The following is a 23,845-nucleotide window of genomic DNA, read 5'->3' on the forward strand; positions in this document are numbered from 1 at the left end:
GGACTACATTCTACTCATGTCCCCTTAGACATAAGCCTTTTTGTGGATCTGGGTCTTAGTGTTTGGGGATATTACCTGTGCTAAACAAATATGACATATGATAGGAATTTCATTCAGTGCACATAAATCAAACCAGCCTTGAACTCTGCCAGTGAAAGCATTTCCATTCAACCAGTAACATTTTAAAATGTTTATTTATATATAGGCAATCACTATTTATAAAATCTGTTACTCTGCTTCATTTAGATATTAACTGAATTATGCTCTATATTCTAGTCCTATTCCTGGCTGCAAGAAGAGATGGGACCAGAGTCTGACCCTGTGGTAGTTATAAGATTTTTGGGATCCACGGAAACAAGTACAGATCTGAAGAATATACTTCAAAGCATTTGTGAACAATTAGCAGTCAACTATCGTTGCCTCGTACAAAGTTACCCAAAAAAGATTCATGACCTTCGGGACTTGTTCATCAATCTCTTGAATGAGTCTTCATTCCATAGGCCGCTGGTGATAATATTTGATGCCCTAGAACAGCTAACAGATAGTGATGATGGTAGGAAGCTCTGGTGGCTTCCCATTCACCTTCCACGTTCAGTACGGATAATTTTGTCAACACTGCCAAACAAGCATGGGATCCTGCAAAAACTGAGGTGCCTTATTCATGAAGAAGACAACTACATTGAATTGACTGCAAGGGATAGAAAGATGTGTAGCCAAGTACTGAAACATCAGCTGCTGCGAGTTAAAAGAAAAGTAACATCAGGGCAACAAATCTACGTCAATGAAGCATTCTCCAAGTGCACACTGCCTATGTTTGTGAACTTAACCTTCAGAGAGGTCAGGAACTGGAGATCTCACAAAGATGTGGATGAGTCCTCCCTCTGTGTCACTGTCCATGAAAGCATAGAGCAGTTGTTTTGGTCACTAGAAAACAAGTGTGGATCCAGACTATTGTCAAGAGCACTTGGCTACATCACTATGTCCAAATCTGGCCTGAGTGAAATGGAACTGGAAGATATTTTAGCCCTTGACAACAGTGTTATGTACGAACTGAGTGAGAGTGTCAGAGAAAGTAACCCACTGAGAATTCCATATATATACATTGCAAGGCTTAAGGAGGGCTTACAGGGGTACTTGATAGAGCGACAAGTGAAAAATGTGACACTTCTTCTTTGGGCAAATAGGCACTTGCAACTAATCGCCCAGAAATTGTACCTGCACAATGAGGAAGATTTACATGAAATGCACACAGTCATGGCAGAGTATTTCCTTGGTGTTTGGTCAGGTGGACGAAGAAAACCTTTTTACAGCAACGACCAATATCTGAATGGTTGTCCTGACCATGACAGTAGAGGCCTGAATGAGAATGAAAAGCATTGCATGGATCAGACTGCTTTTGACAGGCAGGCACCTGATCAGCCATGGGTCTTTCAGTGTAATCCATTAGAGCCTGATATCTTTTTTATCAATCACAGAAAAATGACAGAACTTATTCATCACTTGACAAGGTGTGGAAGAACAGATGATCTTCTGTACGGAGTCATTATGAACTTCAGCTGGCTGTACACCATGATTAGAATAGGGCAGTTTGATAAAGCACTTTCTGACATAGAACTGGCTTACACCTACTCACAAGAAAAGGAGCTGAAATTTCTGGCCAGTACCCTCCGCAGTATAAAGTTTAAAGTAGTAAAATACCCAGGTTCACTCTCTGCTGAATTGCAGCAGAGGCTTCTCCCAGTAGTAAGTTCATTGCCCAAACTCAGACATCTCCTCTTAGAATGTGACAAGGATGGACCCAAGTATTGCTCTATCGTCCCTTTGCATTCCTCCATGGATGTGACTTACAGCCCCGAGCGCCTGCCGCTGTCATCCAGCTGCATGCACGTCACTGAGATTTTGCCTACTTTTAATCCCAGCACAATTATTGCTGCTTTAGAAAATGGCTCCATCAGCACTTGGGATGTAGAGACCCGCCAGTTACTAAGGCAGATTACAACAGCTCCATCTGTTATCTTAGGGATGAAGCTTACTAGTGATGAAAAGTATCTTGTAGTGGCTACAACAAAAAACACTCTCTTGATATACGATAACATAAATTCCTGTCTTCTGTCTGAGGTGGAAATTAAGGGGTCAAAACATTGTGGAATTGCAGGGGGCTCCAGTTTTATAAACGGATTTACCTTATCAGTCAACCATGTGCTTGCTTGGCTGGAGGCCAGCAAAGACGTTACTGTAATAGATCTGCTTTATGGCTGGCCTCTCTATCACTTCCACTGCTGGTATGAAGTGACCTGTGTGCAGTGTTCTCCAGATGGAGTTTATGCGTTCTGTGGACAGTACTTGAACACCACAACCATTTTTCACTTGGGCAGTGGAGAGAAGCTGGCCACTGTGACCTCTGAATTTTCTGGTGGATTTGTGAAATTCCTTCTCATTCTGGACACAGCCCAAGAAATGGTGATGGTGGACAACGAGGGTAGCCTCTCTGTTTGGAATACAGAGGAAATCACAAATCCCCAGCTTACAGATGACTTTGACTGTAGGAGAGAAGACAGTGAAGTTGTCAGCATAGAGCTTTCTGAAGACCAAAGTGCAATTTTAATTTGTAAGGCTCTCAGCATTGAACTTCTTGACACTCATGTGTGGAAGGTGGCTGAAAAGTTTAGAGCTAAACACAACGAGCGCTTTATCTCTGCCGTGTTGTCCAAAAATGGCAACTGTATAATTGCTTCAATGGAAAATACCTCAGCCATTTTTGTTTGGAGAAGAGATACGGGACAGTGTATGGCAAGCTTACAGGAAATCTCAGGAACTATAGTCAGGCTAATTAAATCAAATCATCATAACATGCTGCTATCCTTATCCACCAGTGGTGTCCTTTCTATTTGGGATATAGACATCATAACTGCTATGTCCAATATTGACAAATCTGGCAAGCCTATCCAAAGACTGGTGTTGCCAGCCAGAGGCGAATTAATATACACATTGGATGGATCAGATTCTGTCCATAAGTGGAACTTCAGCACTGGCTTTATTGAAGCTGTGTTCAAGCATGAAGGTATTGTTGAAAACTGCGTGCTGACCTCTTCTGGAGAGATAATGGTTACATCAGATGATAAATGCAGCCAGTATGTATGGCACACGGTTAGTGGTGAAAATATCTTTCGCATTAATGGACAAAAAATCTCAGAGCTAATGATTACTCACAATGATCAATTTGTAGTCTCTCTCTGCGAGCAAAATGCATCCAGAGTTTGGCGACTGGCTACAGGACATAGGGTTTGCAATATTTTAGTTGCCTTACAGAACGCATTTATAACAACTGCAAATACATTCGTAGTTGGAATGGCGAAGAATAAAGTGTTGGCAGTGAGTCTCTGGACAGGCAGTATAACCAAGAAGTTTTGCTGTGATGATGGTGCAAGCATTGTCGATATTAAGCTGATACCAGACTGCCCAGATATTATAGTATTTATAACATCTACTGAAACTGTGAACATCTGGAGCCTAACAGAGGAAGTCATCTGCAGACGTGTACAATTGCCTACCAATTTCTTAAAAATTTTGGAAGACTTTGAAATATCTCCAAACGGGAAGCTAGGAATTATAACCCGTGGTGATGAGAACATCAATGTGCTTGATTTATACAGCGGAAAACTTCGTGTGGTTCATGCTCCGGGTATCATCTGGCGGCAAAGGCTATCTCGTGATGGCCGCTATCTTGTGTACATCTGTTTTCGCAGTGAAGAAGATGATGATAATGGTGCAGTCTCTAGCTTAATTGTAATGAGGCTAGCGGATGGCAAAAACATCGGTGCCTGTTCTCTTTATAAAACTCCCACTTTTCTTGCACTCTCACAGAGACATTTAAATATTATTATTGGATTTGATGACGGAAGTATAGGTACTTACACTGTAGTGGATCGAGTTGATGCTGCACTGAAAATCAAAATTGCTACTTCAAATAGCCGTCAGATTTTCAACAACACAACACAAGTGATTAGGCCAAAATGTCACAATTATAGCTTCAAAGTGACTGCAGACTGCATTTGGAGGGAATCAACAGAAGTATTTGCAAGGGATAGCCCCATTACAGTTACAGAGCCTGAGGTGAGTGAAGCAACACCAACCAAAAAACACAACTATTGCTATGAGAAAGTATGCTCAGCCATAGATTGCAGAGGACACAGTTTTGCTCCTGACAACTGAGTAACCATCTGGACGAGCTTATCTGAATAATAGATTTGTCTTCTGAATTCACCTAAAAAACAGTGCATTTCTTGGAAGACAGACAGAAACAGCAGAGGGCAGACCAACTGTTTTTTCCTCGACAAATATTCTTACATTTATGTAAACATAAAAGCAAACATAAAGCAAATGGGCTGCAGGGTTTTTTAAATTTCGGAATACAAGGTTCAGTCCAGGATTTCACCAGGGCCTTGATTAAAAATTTCTAGCAATACTATCAAAATTGTTATGCTATTACAGAAGTTAGGCAATCTTATCTGGGATTGACAAACTGTTTTAAGTAGAACTAAAGCTCCACAGGATCAGTGAGAAGAGTCAGACCACTATTTTATATACCAAGCCGCCTAGATGGGTCTATAGCTAACAGCCAACTTTATACCCACTTGCAAAAATGTGTTTTTCTGCTTGATGGTGCAATGACAAGATGTCACCTGCCAACCTGGAACACTTGATACATTCCATCATCATTTAAAAAATACCTACTTCTTTTTTTTTTTTTAATTGGGATTAATCTTTGGGTTGAAAGTAGTAGGTGCCAGTCAGCTGCAAACATGTCAGTGTGTGAGGTGATAAGTATTTGTTCACCTCGATGAATGGACTGAAAGATTTTTCTTTTTAAATGCATGCAGGGATTTCAGGTTTCTCTATTGTGATAAAAATGATAAAAAACCTAGGTCATAAAAGGAATGTAGGGTTTGGGGTTTTATTTCTGGTTTGGGAAATTTTTTCGTCTTCACAGTGTGTATTAGTACAGGTCATAATGAAAACTTTTTCAAACAGAAAGGGTGTTACAGATGACCAGTTAAACACATTAATTTCTTTATGTTAAAAGGTTGCTATCCATTTTGTTGTAAGAAAGTCTAACGTATCTCCTCTGTCCCCAAAGTAATCTTAATAGAAATCTTTCAGACATGCCATGTATTAATCTTGATAATATTTGCCTTACTATCATTTCTGTTCTTTCCCATGATAAATACAGATCAGATGACCAAACACTCTGGGATTGCTTGTGTATGTGCTGAAGTATTCCACTAAATGTAAAGGCTGTCCAAAGGTCCTTTACTGGTCCAGTTTGTTATGGGTTTTTCTTACTTCCACATACTTACAAGCTTCACTTTCTGCTTTAGAACTGTTCTGAGCCTTTTGTACAGTTTTACCAGTTTCAAGGCAGAAATTGTGAAATAATGACAAATGCTTTAAAAAAAATTGCATTTTGTCCAAGTAAAAAAAACTACTGGACAATATCTGAAAGGATCATAATTTTCCCTCCTTACATATATTAAAGATGGCACACCTGTGGAAATATTTTCAAATTATTTAAACAAAACAATTTTATTTTTAAAATCAGAACTCCATGCCACAAATTTCCAAGAAATGAATGCTAAGCTAGAACTTAACGTAGTGTGTGAATGTTCAGTGTACAAGCCAATGTAGTATATTAAGTGACTTGAATGATTTTTCCTAACTCGTTTGCAACTAATAGATCATATTGAATGTTTTTATGTAAACTTTGTATTGTTGGGAAAACCTACCCAATCAGAGATTTATATTTTCATAAATGTCAAATTTAGTTAAATTTTGTTACAGAGTTGTTAAATTAGAAATCTATTGCAGTCTTCAAACAATATACAGTCTTGTGTATGCATTGTTTGTACTAATAAACTATGGAAAAACAGATTGTGTGTGTCTGTTAATTTCAGGGAAATTTCACTCTGGCAGAGGGACACAAGGAGTTTGCAGCTCCCATTAGTCTGTATTTAAATCATTTTTATGGGCTATATTTGTAAGGAAAAATTGTAATATTTTTCCCACTTTGGTTAACTAAATCAAGCATTCAAAAAACAATGAGATTCACCAAAAAAAAGCATGCTTAGATGCTGCTTATGACTAGATTGCATACTGCCAGTGTGCCAAGTCAACAAACACGAAGGCTTGTGTAACCTACCCAGGAGAAAGCACAGAAAAGAGAGGAGCACCTGAAATCCCACTCCCCTTCAGACTTGTGGAGCTATGGGAAGGGGCTGTGGGATCCATGCCTCCCGGGATCCTGTCATGAAGGTAAGCAACTTCCACCTTCTTTCAAACAGTGGGCATGACTCAACGCATTTCAGCCTTGAACTCCTTGTGCATAACGTGCATAATGTTGGAAAGTTAGTTCCTTCATTATCTTGGAAGAGTAAAAATACATCTCCTATCTGTCGGGAGAGTGGCTAACTTTGTAGTAAAGGAGTATAAAATAGAAACAAAGCAAAACACAGAAACAGAGAAATGTTCTTCCTTTTTGGGAAGCACTACCAGAACCCAGCTGGTCCCAGCTCAGCTGAGTGGCTTATCAATAGAGTACCCAGACTTGTTCCTTTTGTTTTCTGGCTCAATGAACTTTGTGGTCTTCTGCACAGTGGCACGGTTTCTTGGGGCAGGAGATAGTCCCCAGCAAAACAGAGGATTGGCCTAAAAGTGAGAGCAGTCTTCCCTTCATCTTGAGCCAAACAGGGAGTTGATTTTAGGCCTTGTCCAGTTGGTCAAAGCAATAGGCTGACATGTGAAAGCAGCGATGCTGTATATAAAAAGGCAAGGGTGTTCTTGTCCTGCTTTGAACTTTAGTCTTTTATGTTCTAACCAAGGACAGTCAGAGTGGGGCAGCACTACTGTTTTTCTTAATCGTAAAACAATGAGAAAGATGAACATGAACATGACTCCTAATCCACTTAGGCCTTTCAGCCAAGTATTGGGTTCCTAATCTCATTCAAGGATGCTGTTTTAAGTCCTGTCCCTCCTCATAATTTATCTATGCCTTAATACATAAACTATCTCATTCAGCTTTCCAGCTTTCTGAATCTATTTCTCAGGGAGTCAGGCTCCTCACACTGAGCCTAAGCAGCAGACACAGGTTTCTGAATGGCATTAGGCTACTCGGTGTCCAAATGCTTGGAACTGCAAGAGTGAGGACTCCACAGCCCCTCACAAATCTGTCCCTAAGTACATCTATGCAGTGGTACAGGGACAAAGTAGTTTCTCTAATAATGAGCCATCCAAATGCCAAGTGCTGTTCTATCCCTACATAGGAATAGAGCACTTTTTACTTTCTTTTAAGGAGCACTATTTGCATATCTAGAACAAAGCTTTCATTTATTCTTTATCTAAAGTGCATCAATAAACAGGCTCAGATGGGGTCCATATTTTCTGACACAGAAGATTCTAGGAATAGCCTGTAGCTGTAAGAAAGCTTTAGAGGGGAATTAGCCGGAAATTCTTTGGCACACAGAGGTAAGCCGGAGGTCAGATAGAAAAAATATTTTTATCAGTCATTTCCTTTGCACCATAGCTGGGGAATGCACAGCCTGTGACTTCATTTCATACGGCCTGTGGCCATTTGACTTTTTTCACATTATTATCAGATAACATCAAAATGTGAGTTAACATGTAGCCTGGAAAAGGCATTCAGAAAGCATTCAGGTTTCAGTGGTCCCCCAGCTGTGATTTCTCCATGCTGCATGCTCAAGCCCTGTACATAAACCTGTGGAAACAGAATTTTTAGCCATCTAGCAAAGAGAATTTAAAGCAAAAATCCATTGCTAAAATGGCATTCATATGCAGGGGGAACTATTTCAGCCCCAGATCAGCTTAAAATCCTGAGATTTTGCCCTTTTTCAAAAACTTCTTAAGTGTGTCTGTATGATACATGATAAAATGGGTCCTTTGGGTCATTACCATTAGGCTATTAGCAACAGTCTGCATTGTTTTATTTTGTTGATTAAGGATTAAAAAATACCTGTTTTAACATACATATTAAGACTGCAAATTCTGAAATCTATTTTTATTTCTTCTAATTATAAAACCAAAGGCATCCTACTTTTTCAACATTATTTTTTATGTAACCATAAAATTATTATGGAATCATCCAAGTGTGGACTAGGGTCTTTGGATAGTTTTAGTTATCAAGGATTTATTATTAAGAATCATTATCAAGCATTTATGCTACAAATAGGACCTACTTCAAAGTTCTTGTATGCTGTTAAGGATGTTACTCAGTATCTCTTCCTGGAACACCACATCACTGCAGGGAGAGTAATGAGCTGCATTTTTTCCCGTAGTTTACCTTTCCAGCCTGGTCACTGAACACCATTCCTTGCATATTGGAGGTAGTCTCCTGACTTACGTGATGTGAAGTGATGCTCTCAGTGTGGGTCTAAATCATAGTCTCAGTTCTCAACAGGGAGGTCAAAGGCTGAAGGAATAGTCATCACGAGCCTTCCCTGGGAGGGATGAGGCATTTTATCATGTGCTTCACCAGAAGGGGCAGTTTACACCACCATCCGTCTGTGAAAAAGTGTTTCACTATTGATGACCAGCTACACAGTGCTAAATTCACTTGAAAACACAGGCCAAATAACCAGAAGAGTGTGAGGGAACATTCTCCTAAGATGTCCAGTCCAGCAGAACATGCTCTTAAAATCACAAGTGGTTCCCAAAGTGACTGTCAAAATCTGCCCCTAGCAAGCTCTTCTCCTTGCCTCCACTGCTCCATCATCCTAGGCCCATGCTGCTCCTGCTTACCAGGGTGGGTGATGCTCCCATCCAAACTCAGCAAAGCTCCTGACGTGTTCCCAGCCATGGTACACTCTCCATGTGCAGCGCCTACCCTTTTGGCAGCACACCAGCCACCTCCCCAGCCTCAGCAGGGAATATACAAAAGCAGATTTAAGGCATGTTCGCATGTTCCTGCTGTCACAGCTTTCACCACACAATGCTGCCACACCAGCACAGGCCTTACTTTTACATAGCATATAACAGAGATAAATAAAATCATCTTCCCACTTACATGCCACAGCTCTGACTCCACATGCATTTCAGTGCATGTGAGAAAGCCTCTAAACTAAAATAGATCTATTTAAAGTGAAATACACACACTTGCAAGGTGAGAGATGAAGCAAAAATCTGGACATGCTGTAGCACAGTTGAAAACTGAACATCTGAAAAGCAACAGGATAGTTTGCTGCCATTTGTCTCCGTTACTCCATTCCCTGTTAGTAAATTTCCCAGCACTTCCCACTGTAATATCATGTTGACAGCAGTATCTGAAGTTACAAAGTTAACCTTTTGGGCTGTAATTTTTCAGGGCAGACTTCTATCTCAGCAGGAACATTCTCCAAAAAGCCTCAACCAAAAGAGTCAACTAAGATAACAAGAATGAGATTAGAGAAAGAGGATTTCTGCAGCCTGAATGCCTCAACTACTTTTCCGTTGGAAAAATGTTGTCACACCCATATTTTTGAACAAGGACTATGGATTGGTGAGACAAGTGATCATTTCCTGCTGGACACATCTGTGAAAACCTGATCAAATGATCAGCCTGAAAAGATCCCAGCAGTTTGCACATATGCATAGAAAACATTAGGTTTCAGGAACAGTGCTCTAGGAGTGCAGCTTGGGACTGCAGGGGCTGGGGCAGAACTTCTCTACTACTGCAGAAATACTGGGTGTGGGTTCGAGAAACCGCAAGAGTGAATAGTCTGTGGAATGCCAAATATACAGTAGCCCTGAAAAGGGTCTGATGAGGAGGCCCGGTATCAGGAGAAACGGGAAGGCAGCCTCCCCAAGGTCACTTCCAGTGGCCTCCTGGCCTACAGCACAGCTTTCTGACCAGGATGTTTCTCAGGCTATTAGCCCAGCTCATTAGCCCAACCGCCATGAGAGTAATGGCAAAATACCACCGGACGCAGAGCTGGCCCACGAGGGCTGGCTCCAGCTTGGCAGGGCTGTAAGCCGGGTACGCAGCACGCACTGTGCACGGGTCTGCGCACAGCATCACGCTCCATGGTGCAGAGGTAGCCCCTAGCTGTTTGCATCTCCCGCCTTCCTCACCTCCTCTACAACTTGGGGTTATGTTAGCCTGACAATTCTTTACTCACTGACCAGAAAGCCTTTGGGAGAGTTTAGTGAAGGTTTTGTAAGAAGACATTCCCTGGCTCTCGAAGTCAGCTAACACTAAATGCTTGCAGGAGAAAAAAAAATTTAAATCTCCCAAAGAGCTGTTGCAGAGCTTTGCGGTTTGCTAGCTCACAGACTGTAAATGGTATTTGGCCTTTACATTATGACATAGATCTCTGCTTAAAATAAGCATATCCAAAGCAGCTTTTATTAATTTTTGCTGGCATCCGATGCTTCAGCCTCGAGTACGCAGCTCCGCAGAGGGCGGCTGGGGCCAGGTGGCGCAGCTGAGTCCCTGCTCCCCGGCATGGGGACCGGTCTGCTCTCAGCCCACTGCTGAAATGAGTTTGACAGTCTCATCTTTAGCTCACTGCAGCGCATACGAGGGGAAGCACAACAAGGCAAACCCAGCCAGCTGCTGAAGTGGGATTTTAAGAGGATACTTTGCATCAGAAAGGCAAGCAGGACTCCAGCACGGTCCTTCCCCAGGGAAGGCAAGGATGCAGCCCGCATCAGGCACGGAGGCAACCCTAAATCCACATTATTTAGGGTGAGAACAGCACACCTACTTGTACAGCAGCTGAACCTCATGTAACTGCTTCCATGAGGCTTAACACCACAAACAAACAAACAAAGGATTTAGTAAAATGCTTTGTTAGAGCTGCTTTGGACCCCCCCAGCTGTGACACATGCAGTTAGATGATGCAATGTTAGTGCCAGTTCTTTCCAGGAGGGGTTTTGTTGGGGTTTTTTTACAGTTTCCAGGCACATCGATATATGTTAAACTTTACAGCCGGGAAACACCTGACCCAGCTGCTTGCAGATACTGCTTAAGTTAAATCTCTCCTCCTGCACAGGGAACACTCTCCTAACTGGATTATGGGCACAGAACATCTTTCATATCACTTTTGGAAACACCATACTCAAACCAAAATGATTCCAGGAAAGCCAGCAAGTTTCACAGGTAAATGTGATGCTATGCCTGCAAATATACCTTAGAGCAGAGTTCCTCCATAGAGCATCACCCAAAACAGTGGGGATTAAATGTCACTGCTAGGCAAAACTACCTGATGTAACAGAGGAACTTTCTGCCAAATCCCTCCAGTGCTGTTTGTGACACGGGGAGATTTAATTTTACAAATATGAAAATGACATCATTCATACACTCACCGGCTCAGACTTTGTTGTGGTTGTTGTAAGCAACTGTCCCGGAGGAAAAGGAATTATTTGGCACATGTTCTTCCTCTTCTCCTTTTTCTAATCCTGACCAGAAAACAGTGAGCTCTATCAGGTTTTTATCCAGCTTGCAGGTAAAGGGTTACAGATTCTAGGAAGTATTAAATGCAAACTTTAAAGGATTTTATTTTCATCTACAGTCACATGACGCCTTAATACCCAATGACACTAACTACAGTGTCTCATTAAGAGGTCATGCAAACTCCCAAGCTAAACAAGGCATTCTTACATATTTAACATTCAAATGCAGAAGCCAAGCTAAGCCATGGAAGATTGTAATCAGAAAAAAGCTACACTTCCTGATCCGCACAAAAGCTACAGGTAGGAAAAGTTCTTCTTCCTTTAAACTTGCAATGCTGCGCTTTCAAGAGAAACTGTTTAAGGGGCATATTTTGCACTCTCTTTCTTTTTTAGCTGTCAGAATAGTCTAATAGTTTTATCCTGAAAATATCTGATCTCACTTGTTCCACCTGTTGTTGAGTCAGTATTGTTTTTATAGTCAGAAACACAGTTGGCTCAGCAGAAATCCAAACAAAACAGTTTTTTAAGCCAAATCTATTTTAAAAGTAATAGTTTTAAAGATTTCTTAGTTATTTAAATGGTTGTGTTAGAGTATGTGGGGCAAAGGGGGAGTTAATATGTCTTCATTGTCTGAAACGAAGGGATTTAGAACTCTTCTGACTTTACTTATACCATGAATTGCACATTGTTTCAGTCACTTCAATCAAAGTGTATTTTAATGGATGTGGCTTCCTCACTGAACTTACATGATTTCTGATTTCCCCTCCCAGAATTTGGTGCATTTAAACAAAAAATCTTACAAAAGCAAATGAAAGGCAGATGGGAAGTATTACAGAGCTCCATAAAAGAGGAAAAAATTACAAAATAGGGAGTACGAAAAAAGTCAGTTATAACCCAGTTAATTGAAAATTTAAATTACATTAAAGCATATCCATTTTCACATGGAGTGATAAAGTTTCACTAACAATTGCTGGCAATATTGCAGGAGTTCACTTTTTTTACTTGTGCTGAAGGATTTTTCCAGGGTACAGCATTAGCATTTTTATCACAAAGATCTTTTTCTCATCACAATTTTTCTTTAAACTGTAATTGTTTACAGACAGTGTTCTAAATACTCAGCATTTTAATCCCTTTATAGGAATTTAGTTAGAGACTACATTCTACAGAGCTACAGAACCTATATTTACTAAAAGATCTCTCATACATTGTAAGATTTCCACCCCTGAAGATTCCCACTGCACAAAAGCAGCAAGCAGTGTTTATTGTTTTACTCCTACAATGGTTGGGTGGTGATTACAAGCAATGTTTTTTTTCCTCAGTTTATTCTGTAAAACCCATCTCTTTTTCTTCTTCCCACATAACGCTAGGGCATACTCAAAAGGCGGGGAGAATAATAATACTTACAGCACCTTGCTTCAGATAAGCTCTCAAATTTCTTTAGGGAAAAAAAAAAAGTGTTTTATCATTACCAGTACTTAAAATAAATTTGAGAAAATTTGAACCCCAACAAGTTTACCAGTAGTACTTAAAAAAAATGAATACTGTCATTCACTTTCAAGGTCCCCATCTCAAAACATAGTAGGTCTAATGCTGAGAAGGGCCAAGACCCTAATATGGCCTAGTATGTTCAGCCTGAGACATCAAAACATTTTATATCAAACTAATTGTATGCCTAACCTCCCAGCAGAGGAGCTCACAACTACACTGGTGGGAATATAGCAAGAAGCCACTACACTTTAAAAGAACTATTCCAAATTTGCTATAACTGACCTCTGAACTTAAATTATTTACAAAAATCTATTTAGAAACTCTTGTAGATAAGGAGTTTATTTGCTAAGCTAAATTTAAATCTTAAGGGAGTGGGGGGAACGCACCAGCTCCCAAATAAACAGACATCCTATACACAGACTTTCACTGAGGAGGAACATGGCACCTGACACGCTAGGAACAGCCTGCCATGGCCAGTCTCTTTTAAGAAATGTTTGTACAAATTGGGTGTGTCATGGTAAATCAGCTCTTAGTAGTTCAGTAGTTAAATATGTTTAATGTTAATTACGCAAAGTATCTTTGTGGGGTGGAAGGTAGGACAAACACTAAAGCTACTCTGTGACCAGAAAGACAGACTGGCCATTGAATGAGAGAGAGCAGTAACTCCTTTCCTAGAGAAAGGAATACAAATTAGGCATTTGCCATCTAGCTCTCTAGCAGTTCAGGTGTTCTTTATAATCACAATTTTACACTCATTACAGGAATTTGCACTGCTTTAGTTATTACTCTTTTTCCTAATGAAATAATCCAACCTATTCTCTTGCTTCGTCACATCAACATAAAGCCAAATGCAGTGTTGTTTCATGCAGGGGGCACACAAATCAAATAATTCCTGCTCATAAACAAGAAAAGAGAGTGGTTCTTGGAAACTGAGATTAGTGGAAACCCAAGAGAGATTTTTTCGCTTGGATTTTGAGGGAAGTCAAGCAAACGTAAAAATCAAAACATTACCAGAAGTTTGGAATAGTTTTCTCTACCCCAAACCCAGAGCTAGGACAAGCATTGGTCAAAAGCCAATCCAGATCTTCCAAAAGGCTTTCAAATCTCAGGAAACTTGTACCAGATTTAAGGCTAATACTGAAAATCATCAGCCTGATGATTTTTGCACAGTTCTAGGTAGGTGGGAAGACAGAACAAAGAGAAGGGAACTGCAGCTTTCTTGGAAAGCCTGGTTGAAAGCGGTCACTGTGCAGGGTAAACATTTATGAGTACTGAGGCCCTTCTCTAACCACACAGTTGATTGTATGTGATCTCAAACAAACTTACTTAAGGTAAGTATTTGCTCTCAGGCTTTACTGAATGAAAGCCAAGGAAAGCCTTTCTTCACGTCTTTCAGGAAGGGATGGTCTTTTGCTATGTTTGCACAGTATCTAGTTAAACACTGCCTCAGCATTATCTACATCTTCCACTGGTACCATTTCACAAAAGACTTGGGATGGGGGGGACTCAACACATGCAACCTCCTGAAACATGATGAAATGTAGCCAGATAATAAACATTTGTTTGGAACTTATAATTCCTCCTTCAGACCCTGTTTATCTGAGGATTATATATCGTCACCTGTCAGCAGAGTATGCCCGTAATTTCCACACAACAAAGTTGTCATGGGAAGGGCATGGCTAATGCAGAGCAGGAGGCCAAATCCCCACTGCTCCTTAACCAGGAGCAGTTCAGTTAGCATCTGATCATGCTAGAGAAGTAAACTTCATGCCCAAGCAATGATACATGGCAATTGTTGATTTTTGCTGAGCTACAGAAGAGCTGTGGCAAGCAGGATGTATTGCGAAGGAGAATAGGTGTAAAACATGATGTAGTTTTTCTTACTGAAAGTCTGATATCAAAATGGACAAAATAAATGAGTTTTGGTAGAAAGGTCAAAAGGGATTAGTGGAAAGGGGGGGGGAAGGGCAGCAATTTTCCTTTGAGCTCTCCTCTGAGTCACTTTCACATAGACATATGGAGGAACTTTAACATTTTATTAAGAGCCGAGTACATTGTTTGGAAACTAAACATTTAATCACTTACAGCAGGAAGCAGGGAAAAAGTGGCCAAGTTCTCTTTTTTGTGTGACATTTTTCTGTCTGCGGTTTTTATACAAGTTTATTTAACTTCCATTTTTTCACTTTAACCACAGATGTTTGCTGCAAAGCCACAGATGTTTTCTGGTTAGAAAAATATTTCTGGTTGAATATTCTATTATTAGGTCACATAAGTTACTTTTCCATTTGGGATAGTGAAGAATAAGACATCTCCTTGGGGCTTACTTTTTTTTGGTGTTACCAACAGCGCCTGGCTCAAGTTTGCATCATTTCTCAACTATTTAATATAGTTGTATATCTCTATTAAAGAGCAGTTAATTGTCTGATTTTATGTAAACAAGGTCCAATGCCTTGCTGTAGCAGGCAATCTGCTTTCCTGAAAGAGCTGAGTTACAAGGACAAGAGTATCCCATGTCAAGAACACACACCCGACCGAAAACCCTTTCAACCTGAAGTCTACCCTGGGAACTTTTCACACTGGCTCCAGTGGGAATAGTATAAAATCCCCACACTGTCAACAGAGACCAGGGGAAAAAGAAACAGACCAATGTAAGCTGTGCCAGTGCTACCCAGCACACTGCTGCTAGCAGAAAATGACAGCATGGCAGCAGTACAGGTTTGCCTGTGCTGGACACGAGCTCTCCAGACTACATCAAAACGGACTATTTCACTTCTGCCTCATCTCCCGTGCTCAGGACAGGTGCATCTGAATGTTAAGGCACTTGGCCCAGGCAGGTTGGCATTAATGTCCTCATACGATACACCCCGATACAGAGTCTCTGAAAGCAGCTTTCAGGCAGGAGAGGCAGGGAGTGTCCCAAATGAGCCACATGGAGCCACACTGCCACAGTCCTGAGGACCTGTCACGCTGTGGGTCTGTTCCTCCTCTGACTGCCTGTATTTATTGCAATGACTGTATTTATTGACTGGGGTGTACTTATTACATTTACTTCCTCCTTCATCCCACAGCCACTTTGCAACCGTTTTATCAACAGTAGATTTGGGAGTGCCCAGCTTTATCTACCTTATTAAGCACCTGAGCTCTGTACAACAGTCTAGGATGCAGAAAGCGCCACCTGTGCCCTGACACAGCCGCCCAAGGACTTCATCTTCTTCCTTCTGGGCCGCGCCATGTGCTCCCTCCCGCAGTGCAGCAGTGCAGCAGTGCAGCAGTGCAGCAGTGCAGCGGGGGTCCTCCCTGCCGCCCGCCATGCCAGGGCACCTCCCAGCTGCGGGTCGGCGGCCTGCAGCCAGCCCCTGGGCTCCCTTGCCTGCTGCTCCTCTTGCCCAGCTAGCAAATCCACACTGCTCCACGTTAGGGGCAGTTTCTTTCCCCCCAGAAAAGTGTTATCAGCTCTTACTCCTCTGATGGTACGCAAGCTTGATAGTGATCGCATTTGCATGATTTTAACACTACAAATTTCCACAGAGCTATTCTGCTCGTCTACTTCTGATCTACTCATAGTAAAAGCAGCGTAAGCTGCCAGTCTTGTTCACTTACAGCTCAGTGGAAGACAAGCTGCTGCTGTCAGCTGTCAGGAACCTGAATAAAGCTTTGTTAAGGGCCCCTCTATCTCTATTTTTGGTTTGGGTGTGGCATGGAAAAAACAATATTTACCATCTCAGTAGCTGTGCCCTTTGTGTATTTGTTTTCATATTCTCTTTCCCCATGTGAATTTAGCAGATGTTACACGGCTTGATATCGGCCCTGCATTTGTTGTTGGAGTACGTGTATGTCTCCACTGAACATTAGTAACGAATAGGCAATGTTTGTGCAGCAAAGACACAGATTCAACTGCCAGGCACCGTTTCAGAGGCAAACGTGAATAAAGACCAAAAGTACCGTAAGATTTCATTTGCAATGTAAATGAAACAAAAGCTACAGTCATCAGCCCAGATCTGAAGGCCTCCAGGGGCCTGAGAAGCTACAGCCATGTACAGTGTCCAATTTCTGTCTTTAACATCTCTTTTTAAATTAAAATCACTTGGGAATATTTTCCATTGCTTTGGATGAATGCACCCCGGTTGCTAAAAGCCTAGTCCATATTTACCAATATACATTAAAAACTAAGGTTCAGTGCAATTATCCAAGTGCAATTATCCAACTAATTACCTTCTATAAAAACATTTCCATTCACTCCATGTTTATATAGAGTACAAACATACAGATTTGCTAATGCATAGATGATCAAAAAACCCCAAAGACAGTTTAAGAAAACAGAGCAAAGCCAAGGACAAAGAGCTAGAGGCTAGGGGAACGCCCGCTTGCTGCTTTCACAGCCAATACCAGCACCCAGTATTCATCAAACTACAGCCTTAGCTTTGTTTTATTTCTCTGCCATCCTTCCATGATAAAGCTTTACAGCAGTACCACCAAAATCAATGCAGCTGGACTTGCCTCCTGGAGAGAGTGAGAGAGCACCTATTTAGCTCAGAGCACATACTGTTACCCACATTTTGCATGTGGGGGAAGGCCAGGTTCGAGAAGCAAGGAGCTATATCAGCCCCATGGCTCTGTGCAGGAGGCAGAATTTGAATCCAAGTCTCCCAAACACTCTAAGAGCCAAATTTGCCTCTGGAGCCCAACACCCTTTAAAAATCCAACCCAGTGTCAGTAACTGTCTTGCCATGGGGCAATATGTCAGACTGGCCAATAAATAAAGTTCTAACACACAGGCAGCAGGTATTTGCTTTATGATAGAGCTGAGACACACCATGGCATGAGCTCTTGAGAACAAGGAGTTCTGCTGGAAATGTCAGCCTGTTGTCAGCATACAGCATCATGAGCAACTCCACTGCCAAAACACAGTCCAGCAAGTCAGACTTAATAGTGCAATTTTCATTGATAATTTTGGTGAATACAGACCATTCTTTTGCACAGGATTAAAAGAAAGAGAAAGAAGAAGGTGGGGGGGAGGATTACTAAACTGGCTTGATGCCAGACAACACTAAGACTTTTAAGGCAATGAATACTTTTCTATAGCTTTCAAGTATTGTTCTACTGAGACTGAAAATGTTGCAAATGCAATCAAGATAAGCAATTCAATAATACAACAGAAATGCAGCTATATTTCACTGCTATCTCACCATTACCATACCTTAGCCACATTTGGACCTTTTTAATGCAGTGGTCAGTACTTTGGATCTGCCTTGTTCTGAGAAATAATTATTGTAATTATAACATAAAAACTCTTTGCTCTTGCTTACGAAGTTATTGTGTCTTATCGTTCCCCTAGCCACCCATCATCACTCAATGTCTGTGAAGGAAATTGTTTTAAAATAACCAAATGGAAAAGTTCACCCGCACTCTAAACAGCTCTAGATTAAATTATCTCTATACTTTACACATTAATCTAAGTGCTGTATTTAAAAGAAAGGAAAAACCCTTTGAATCAAAATGAACTCACATAGGAGAAAAAGTCACATCACATAAAAGGGTCTTTATTAGGGTATTGTATCAGAGTCTTTTCTTGAAGATTTTTGAGTGTGACTTTTAGTATGTTCTATATTTTTCTGTTCCAAAAGGCTTGCTATCCATTTTCACAGTACTTTGTAACTATGGCCCAGATAATCCTCTGCTTTTCTGCTCTCTGCTGACTATTCTTTATGTGAAACGTTCAGGAACAATCAGGTAAAAAATGCATCCTGGTATGTTTCCCACACTTGTTATGTAGAAGCAGTACTGTGTAAGGGGAGCATCCTGAGCAATGAAACTGGAGGAAGAGACACACAAACCCCCAAAAAAGGGTGAAGGAAAAAGAAATGCATCAGATGTATTAATATCTTCAGGGTATGTCTGATCTGAGAGCTGATACAGATATAACCTGATAAAGAAATTGGTTTATATGGCTTATACTGTTTTAGAAGGATTCCTATTTTTAGTGCATGTATTTGTACCTTCTCAAACATCCCCATAGCTGACTGGGTCTAAGTAGTTCTACTTACAGGCTACATGATCATCTCAGAAATAACTGCCTGAGCCAGGCACACCATAGCCTTACCATTCACTGAAATACCAGGTTCTAAACATTTGGTGCCCCTAATGCTAGGCATTCGTCTGAACTGTGGACCACCAATATCTGACATAACTAACTATATTACCATTTTGCTCACAAAATAAACCAACTCTGCTCCTATAACATGTCAAATTCTTCTGCTGAGGAAACGATCTTCTTCAGGTATCAACTGTGTAAGGAAAGTTTGAGTTTGAGGTTTGTTTGTTTAAAATGAGCAAAGTCAGATTTTTCTTTCAAACTCACTGACTCATCTGCACCAAGTATATTGTTCTACAGGCTTTACATTTACTTCTCCCACTCCATTCTTCTGTATATGTCTTAGCCCAAACACTGTGCCCTATGCACAGCCCGATTCTCAGACCTGCTAGCAGCCATGAATTTGGGCAGGAGACGGAGTTGTTAATTCATGGTGTTCTCTTTCAGTCTTGCCAGGAAAATATATGTTTTGGCTGAACAATTAATTTATAGCATGTGCTTTGTGGGTCATACCTACTCCTCTGTGTAGGATTCACTTTGGGCTAGCAGTTACAAACCAAGGTTTTAACTCTTGCAAACTCAAGCTATTTATAAACAGGTTTCAGTATCTTTTCCTTCTGCTTACATTCCAATTTGAAGATCCAGTTATAACTTGAAATCTTCCCAAAAGATTTTCCAGTCTGCCAGCCACACAAAATACATTTTTTTCCTGTATCTACCTAAATTTCCTTTGAAACAATGAAACCAACATTGACTCTTTTCCCTGTGGGTTCTGTTTGTTCTTCAACGAGCTGAAGTTTCATGTTTCTCCCCAAACCTGTTGAGTTGCCTTAACCTGTTAAGCTGCCACACATGTTAAATTGCCTTTGTCACACGATTTTGAAGTCTGTAAACCATTGATTCTTCTAATCTTATGAAATTATTTTCCATTCTCTGTATCACTCCAACTTGATGCAAAAAGACAAATCTGCAAAAAATTGTTTCAAAAGGTCTGTATTTGAGATGAGCCCCAGAAGCGCAGCTTATTGCAAATCTGTGGTTTGCACTGCTGTAACAGCTGCATTAAATGAGTATTTGTTAGGATAAAATAAACCTGACTGAATATCTCTGAAGTACATTTAGGACAGATAATCCAGCAGTGGTATGCTCTCTGTGCTACAGGGCTTGTATTGTTCAGTATCATGCCATGAAAGAGCCTAGATTTGTATGTTCTACTCTTGACATGAAATAAAGTTAATCATAGACTGAGATTTCTTTGTTCAGGAAAACAGATTTTTTTTTTCTGGCCTGTTCAATTCTACTTTACCTCACATTCCTACAGTCTGCAATATTATTCTGCCCACAGAGCTCACTGTGCAGTGCAGTGCTACTGCAGTTGAACAGTTCACCTAGATACTGGCACAAATTCTCTAACCCAAGGACTGAGTCCATCAAGAGCCACCTGTTTTCTAGTTTGGCCTTCTGTTTCCCAATCTGTGCAAGTCTCTATTGTTACTCTGCAGGATTTGTACTTTATTCAGGTTCTTTTGGTTTTCCTCATCTCCATGGCATCATCGGTAAGGAGCATAATATCTAAAGATACCATAAAAAAGCCTTTTGTGCTCCAGGAGATAGACGGGGTTTCTTGAATAAGGCTCTGGAAACGTTGCAAAAGAAACTACGTGAGTAAATATACTACCGCCCAGGAAAAGCCATGCTCCCTCTCCCAAGCAAATGGAAAGTTAACTCCATCAAGCCCTGAAGATTCCAGAGTCCTTCATCCTCAAAACTTCCTCATCACACAGCTCTCGCAACATATCTGATAGAAGGAAAATTAAGCTTAATATGGCAAAGACCCCATTCATTTATGCCAAGAAAATCCCACATAATTTAGAATTAATCAATAGCACAGAAACCCCCTCCCACCTACCACATGGAGCCCAGTCTCAAAAAATCTGCATTCTCTCTCTCTAGGGTGGTATTTGAAAAAAGCCTGTTTGTAGAACTAGCTTCACCCTCCTCCCATGCTGCCTTCCCACACAAAGAGATCTTTTGCTACTTTCCTCCCATGGAAAAAATAACACACCTATGTAGAAAATGAAGGATAGAGCATCATAAAGCCTGGAAGCGCCTCATTTTAGAAAATCTTCCCCTCACTTAGCCAATACACTTTTCTCCCACTAAGAAACACTTATTTCTAGCGCAGCAAAAAGCAACACAAACAAGACTTAGCACTTGTGTCAGTGAGCCCATTTGAAAGGCCTGGTAAGAAAAGCATGTCTGAAACAGAGCCTGGGCTTCACCTTTCTTCTTTCTCCACGTTTTTTTTTTGCTTTCCAGGAGGCCTGAATATCTCTTTATGGAAGCAAAGATTGCAACTGATTGCCACAAAGCTTTCTATGAATGGCCTTTCTGAAGCATCCAGGTGAGATGCCAGGAAGACTCTGCAGTGTTTGTCATTCACAGCATGCAATTCCCCAGCTCCCATTATACTTCAGGGCTTTTGCCCTCTCCTTTCCTGCAGGATTTCCTCATATAAAGAGGCTGTAGTTGCTTTGCCTCTGAGTTACCTTCAGTTTTTTGCAGTATTTCCTTGTTTGTGTTACAGCAGCACCTACAGGCACCAGAAGTGATAAAGGCCCCATTGCCTAATAAGACATATACTATTTAAACCTCTATAGATTACCTAGACTGTTCCAGACTGGTTCCAGACTTCTGGCACCTGCTAACTTCAGGGAGAATAAGGAAGCATAATCCAATCCCATCTTGCTTATTAGTAAAGAATACACTATCCCTGAGAAATAAACGCTCTGGGTTTTAATCCCTTTGGATTTAGGAGGCACTTAACCACTGGTACCTGAAATCCCAAGTGATGGGTAACATCAATGATGAGGTTATTACACAACGTGTGGTGGCCACTGCCTCACGTGGCTTTGACAGCAGTGGGTTCTAGTGTCTGCTCTGTGCATGAGGTGGGCTCAGAGCTCACCCAGAGCAGCAGGGACTCATCAAGGAAACACTAGGTTTGTGAACCTTAAGTTGCTTTAGACAATGTGGCTGTCAGGCTGCCTTGCTCAGACAGAAGGGTACCTGGCACAAGCATGCTATTGTCAAGCCCAGTAACAGGACTTTAGACACCTACACAGATTTTTGTGGGGCAAAATCTTATACATAATATGCACTAATGTCCCACACAGCTAGGTAGGGCCTTTGGGAATTGTTCTGTGGTGATGTGACACTTGACTGCTGCCAGAGCTGGGCTGGAGCTGTGTCCCACAGACCACTCCTGCAGCCCACCCACCATTGGGGCAACAGAGAGCACAGGCAGGCAGCGCCAGCAGGAAAGCCACAAACAGACTGCTGGGTGTTAGTCAGGCCTCTTAATCAAAGCTGTCCTCCCCAATGATTGCTCCACCCAAACCACACACCTAACTGCCCTAATGTTTGCCACCTGTTTCCTCCTTCTTAGGCTGTACCTATGGAGACATCCTTTCCCTAAGCCCAAATCCCCAAGTTTCCACATTTCTTTCATGTCTGTAAAAATTTCTGAAAAAGTAATAATTGAATAAAAAAAAAAAATCAGAGGATCTTTCAAAATAGCTTGAGCCAGCAAGCTTTCGTTTCTTTTATACAACATCATGTGCAATGTATTCCTTTCCAGAGTTTCCACTCCCCTCTCCCCAGGCCCCCCCGCACAGGCTGCAGCAGTGCTGGTGTTTTAAGACAATGGCACAACAGCACAGGCATTGCAAATTAAACATCAGGCTTGTTTTGTGAAGTCCCTTGTTGGTTTCTGACTATTAAATACCACCTTTATAAGGAGACTCCTTTGTTAGAGGAAGAAAGGAGGAAATCAGCAGAGAGCTGCCTCTCTGTCCTCTCACCTCTGGGGAAAACTTCTCCCCCCTATTTCTGGAGGCCACCAGACACTGCGCTCAGAGCCAGTGCCCAAGGGGACACCTTCAAGACACCCTCAGCTCCAGCTGCCTTAGGACAATGCATGGTTTCAGCCTGTGTCCGTCTCTGGTTCACAAGCTCTCACCTTATGGGCTCAGATTAAGCTCTAGACACAGCAGACTGTTGGGGGTTTTTTCAGGACTTCTCTTCAAATTCACTTTTTTCCTTTTCAATACATACAGCACAAGCAACAGGTGAGAAAAGGGCCATCTCTTGGCAGCAGTTCAGCATCACAGAGATTTAGTTGTGACAGGAAACTACACCATAAGTCACTCATATGTCACTTTTGCTGGAAGAAAGATTTGCTACAGAGAAAATAAAAATATAAGTTTGATACATTTTAAAGGATTTCAAGAGGTAATATGCCAGATAGCACAGTGTGAAAAAGCCTTCTTTTCTGTAAAGGACAAAAATATCTTATTCCTTCAGACTGCTTCCTCACCTTATCACAATGAGCCATGTAGACTGAAACTTGATCAGATAGCAGAAGGGTTAGGAAAGCACCAACTACATTTTTATGCAGATTTGCTAGTCCATCCTAGCTGAAATTAATTCTGGTGCCTTTTGACATGAACAAGGTGGGATTTGATAGAATCTAGCAGCTATCTGGGTCTCCATCAGCAGCTCAACCACTTTCCTGTTGCTTCACCATCTCATCTTACAAGGACTGTGATCCAAACTGGTAAAGAAGCTCGGTTCTTTGGATATCAAACTGGCAGCCTGACAAGGAGCACAAAAACTAAGCCTTGATTTTTTTTTGAGGGGTACAAGAACCTCAAAGCTCTCTCAAATAGGGAAAGACCACCACAAAGATCATCTTATAAAGTTAAAGGGGAAATGGTTTTTTCACAGATAATTTTTAAAAGAAACCACACAAAAAAAAGAGTGTGT

At 41.2% G+C, this 23,845-nt stretch overlaps 2 protein-coding genes across 2 annotated transcripts in view; both read left to right on the forward strand.

Annotated features, from left to right (window-relative positions):
* NWD2 (NACHT and WD repeat domain containing 2) overlaps window positions 1-5,913 on the forward strand; it is a 58,347-nt gene extending 52,434 nt beyond the window's left edge. Inside the window, exon 7 of the mRNA XM_075041169.1 lies at window positions 277-5,913. Within this exon, the coding sequence (XP_074897270.1) occupies window positions 277-4,212 (3,936 nt within the window). The 3' untranslated portion in view covers window positions 4,213-5,913. The remainder of the gene's footprint in view (window positions 1-276) is intronic.
* Window positions 5,914-11,605: 5,692 nt separating this feature from the next.
* The window catches only part of PGCKA1 (PDCD10 and GCKIII kinases associated 1), a 43,227-nt gene continuing 30,987 nt past the window's right edge, over window positions 11,606-23,845 (forward strand). The window contains exon 1 of the mRNA XM_075041192.1: window positions 11,606-11,739. The gene's annotated coding sequence lies outside the window, so the exon portion shown is untranslated. The remainder of the gene's footprint in view (window positions 11,740-23,845) is intronic.

Source organism: Buteo buteo, chromosome 1, assembly GCF_964188355.1.
Source record: "Buteo buteo chromosome 1, bButBut1.hap1.1, whole genome shotgun sequence".
NCBI lineage: Eukaryota > Metazoa > Chordata > Aves > Accipitriformes > Accipitridae > Buteo > Buteo buteo.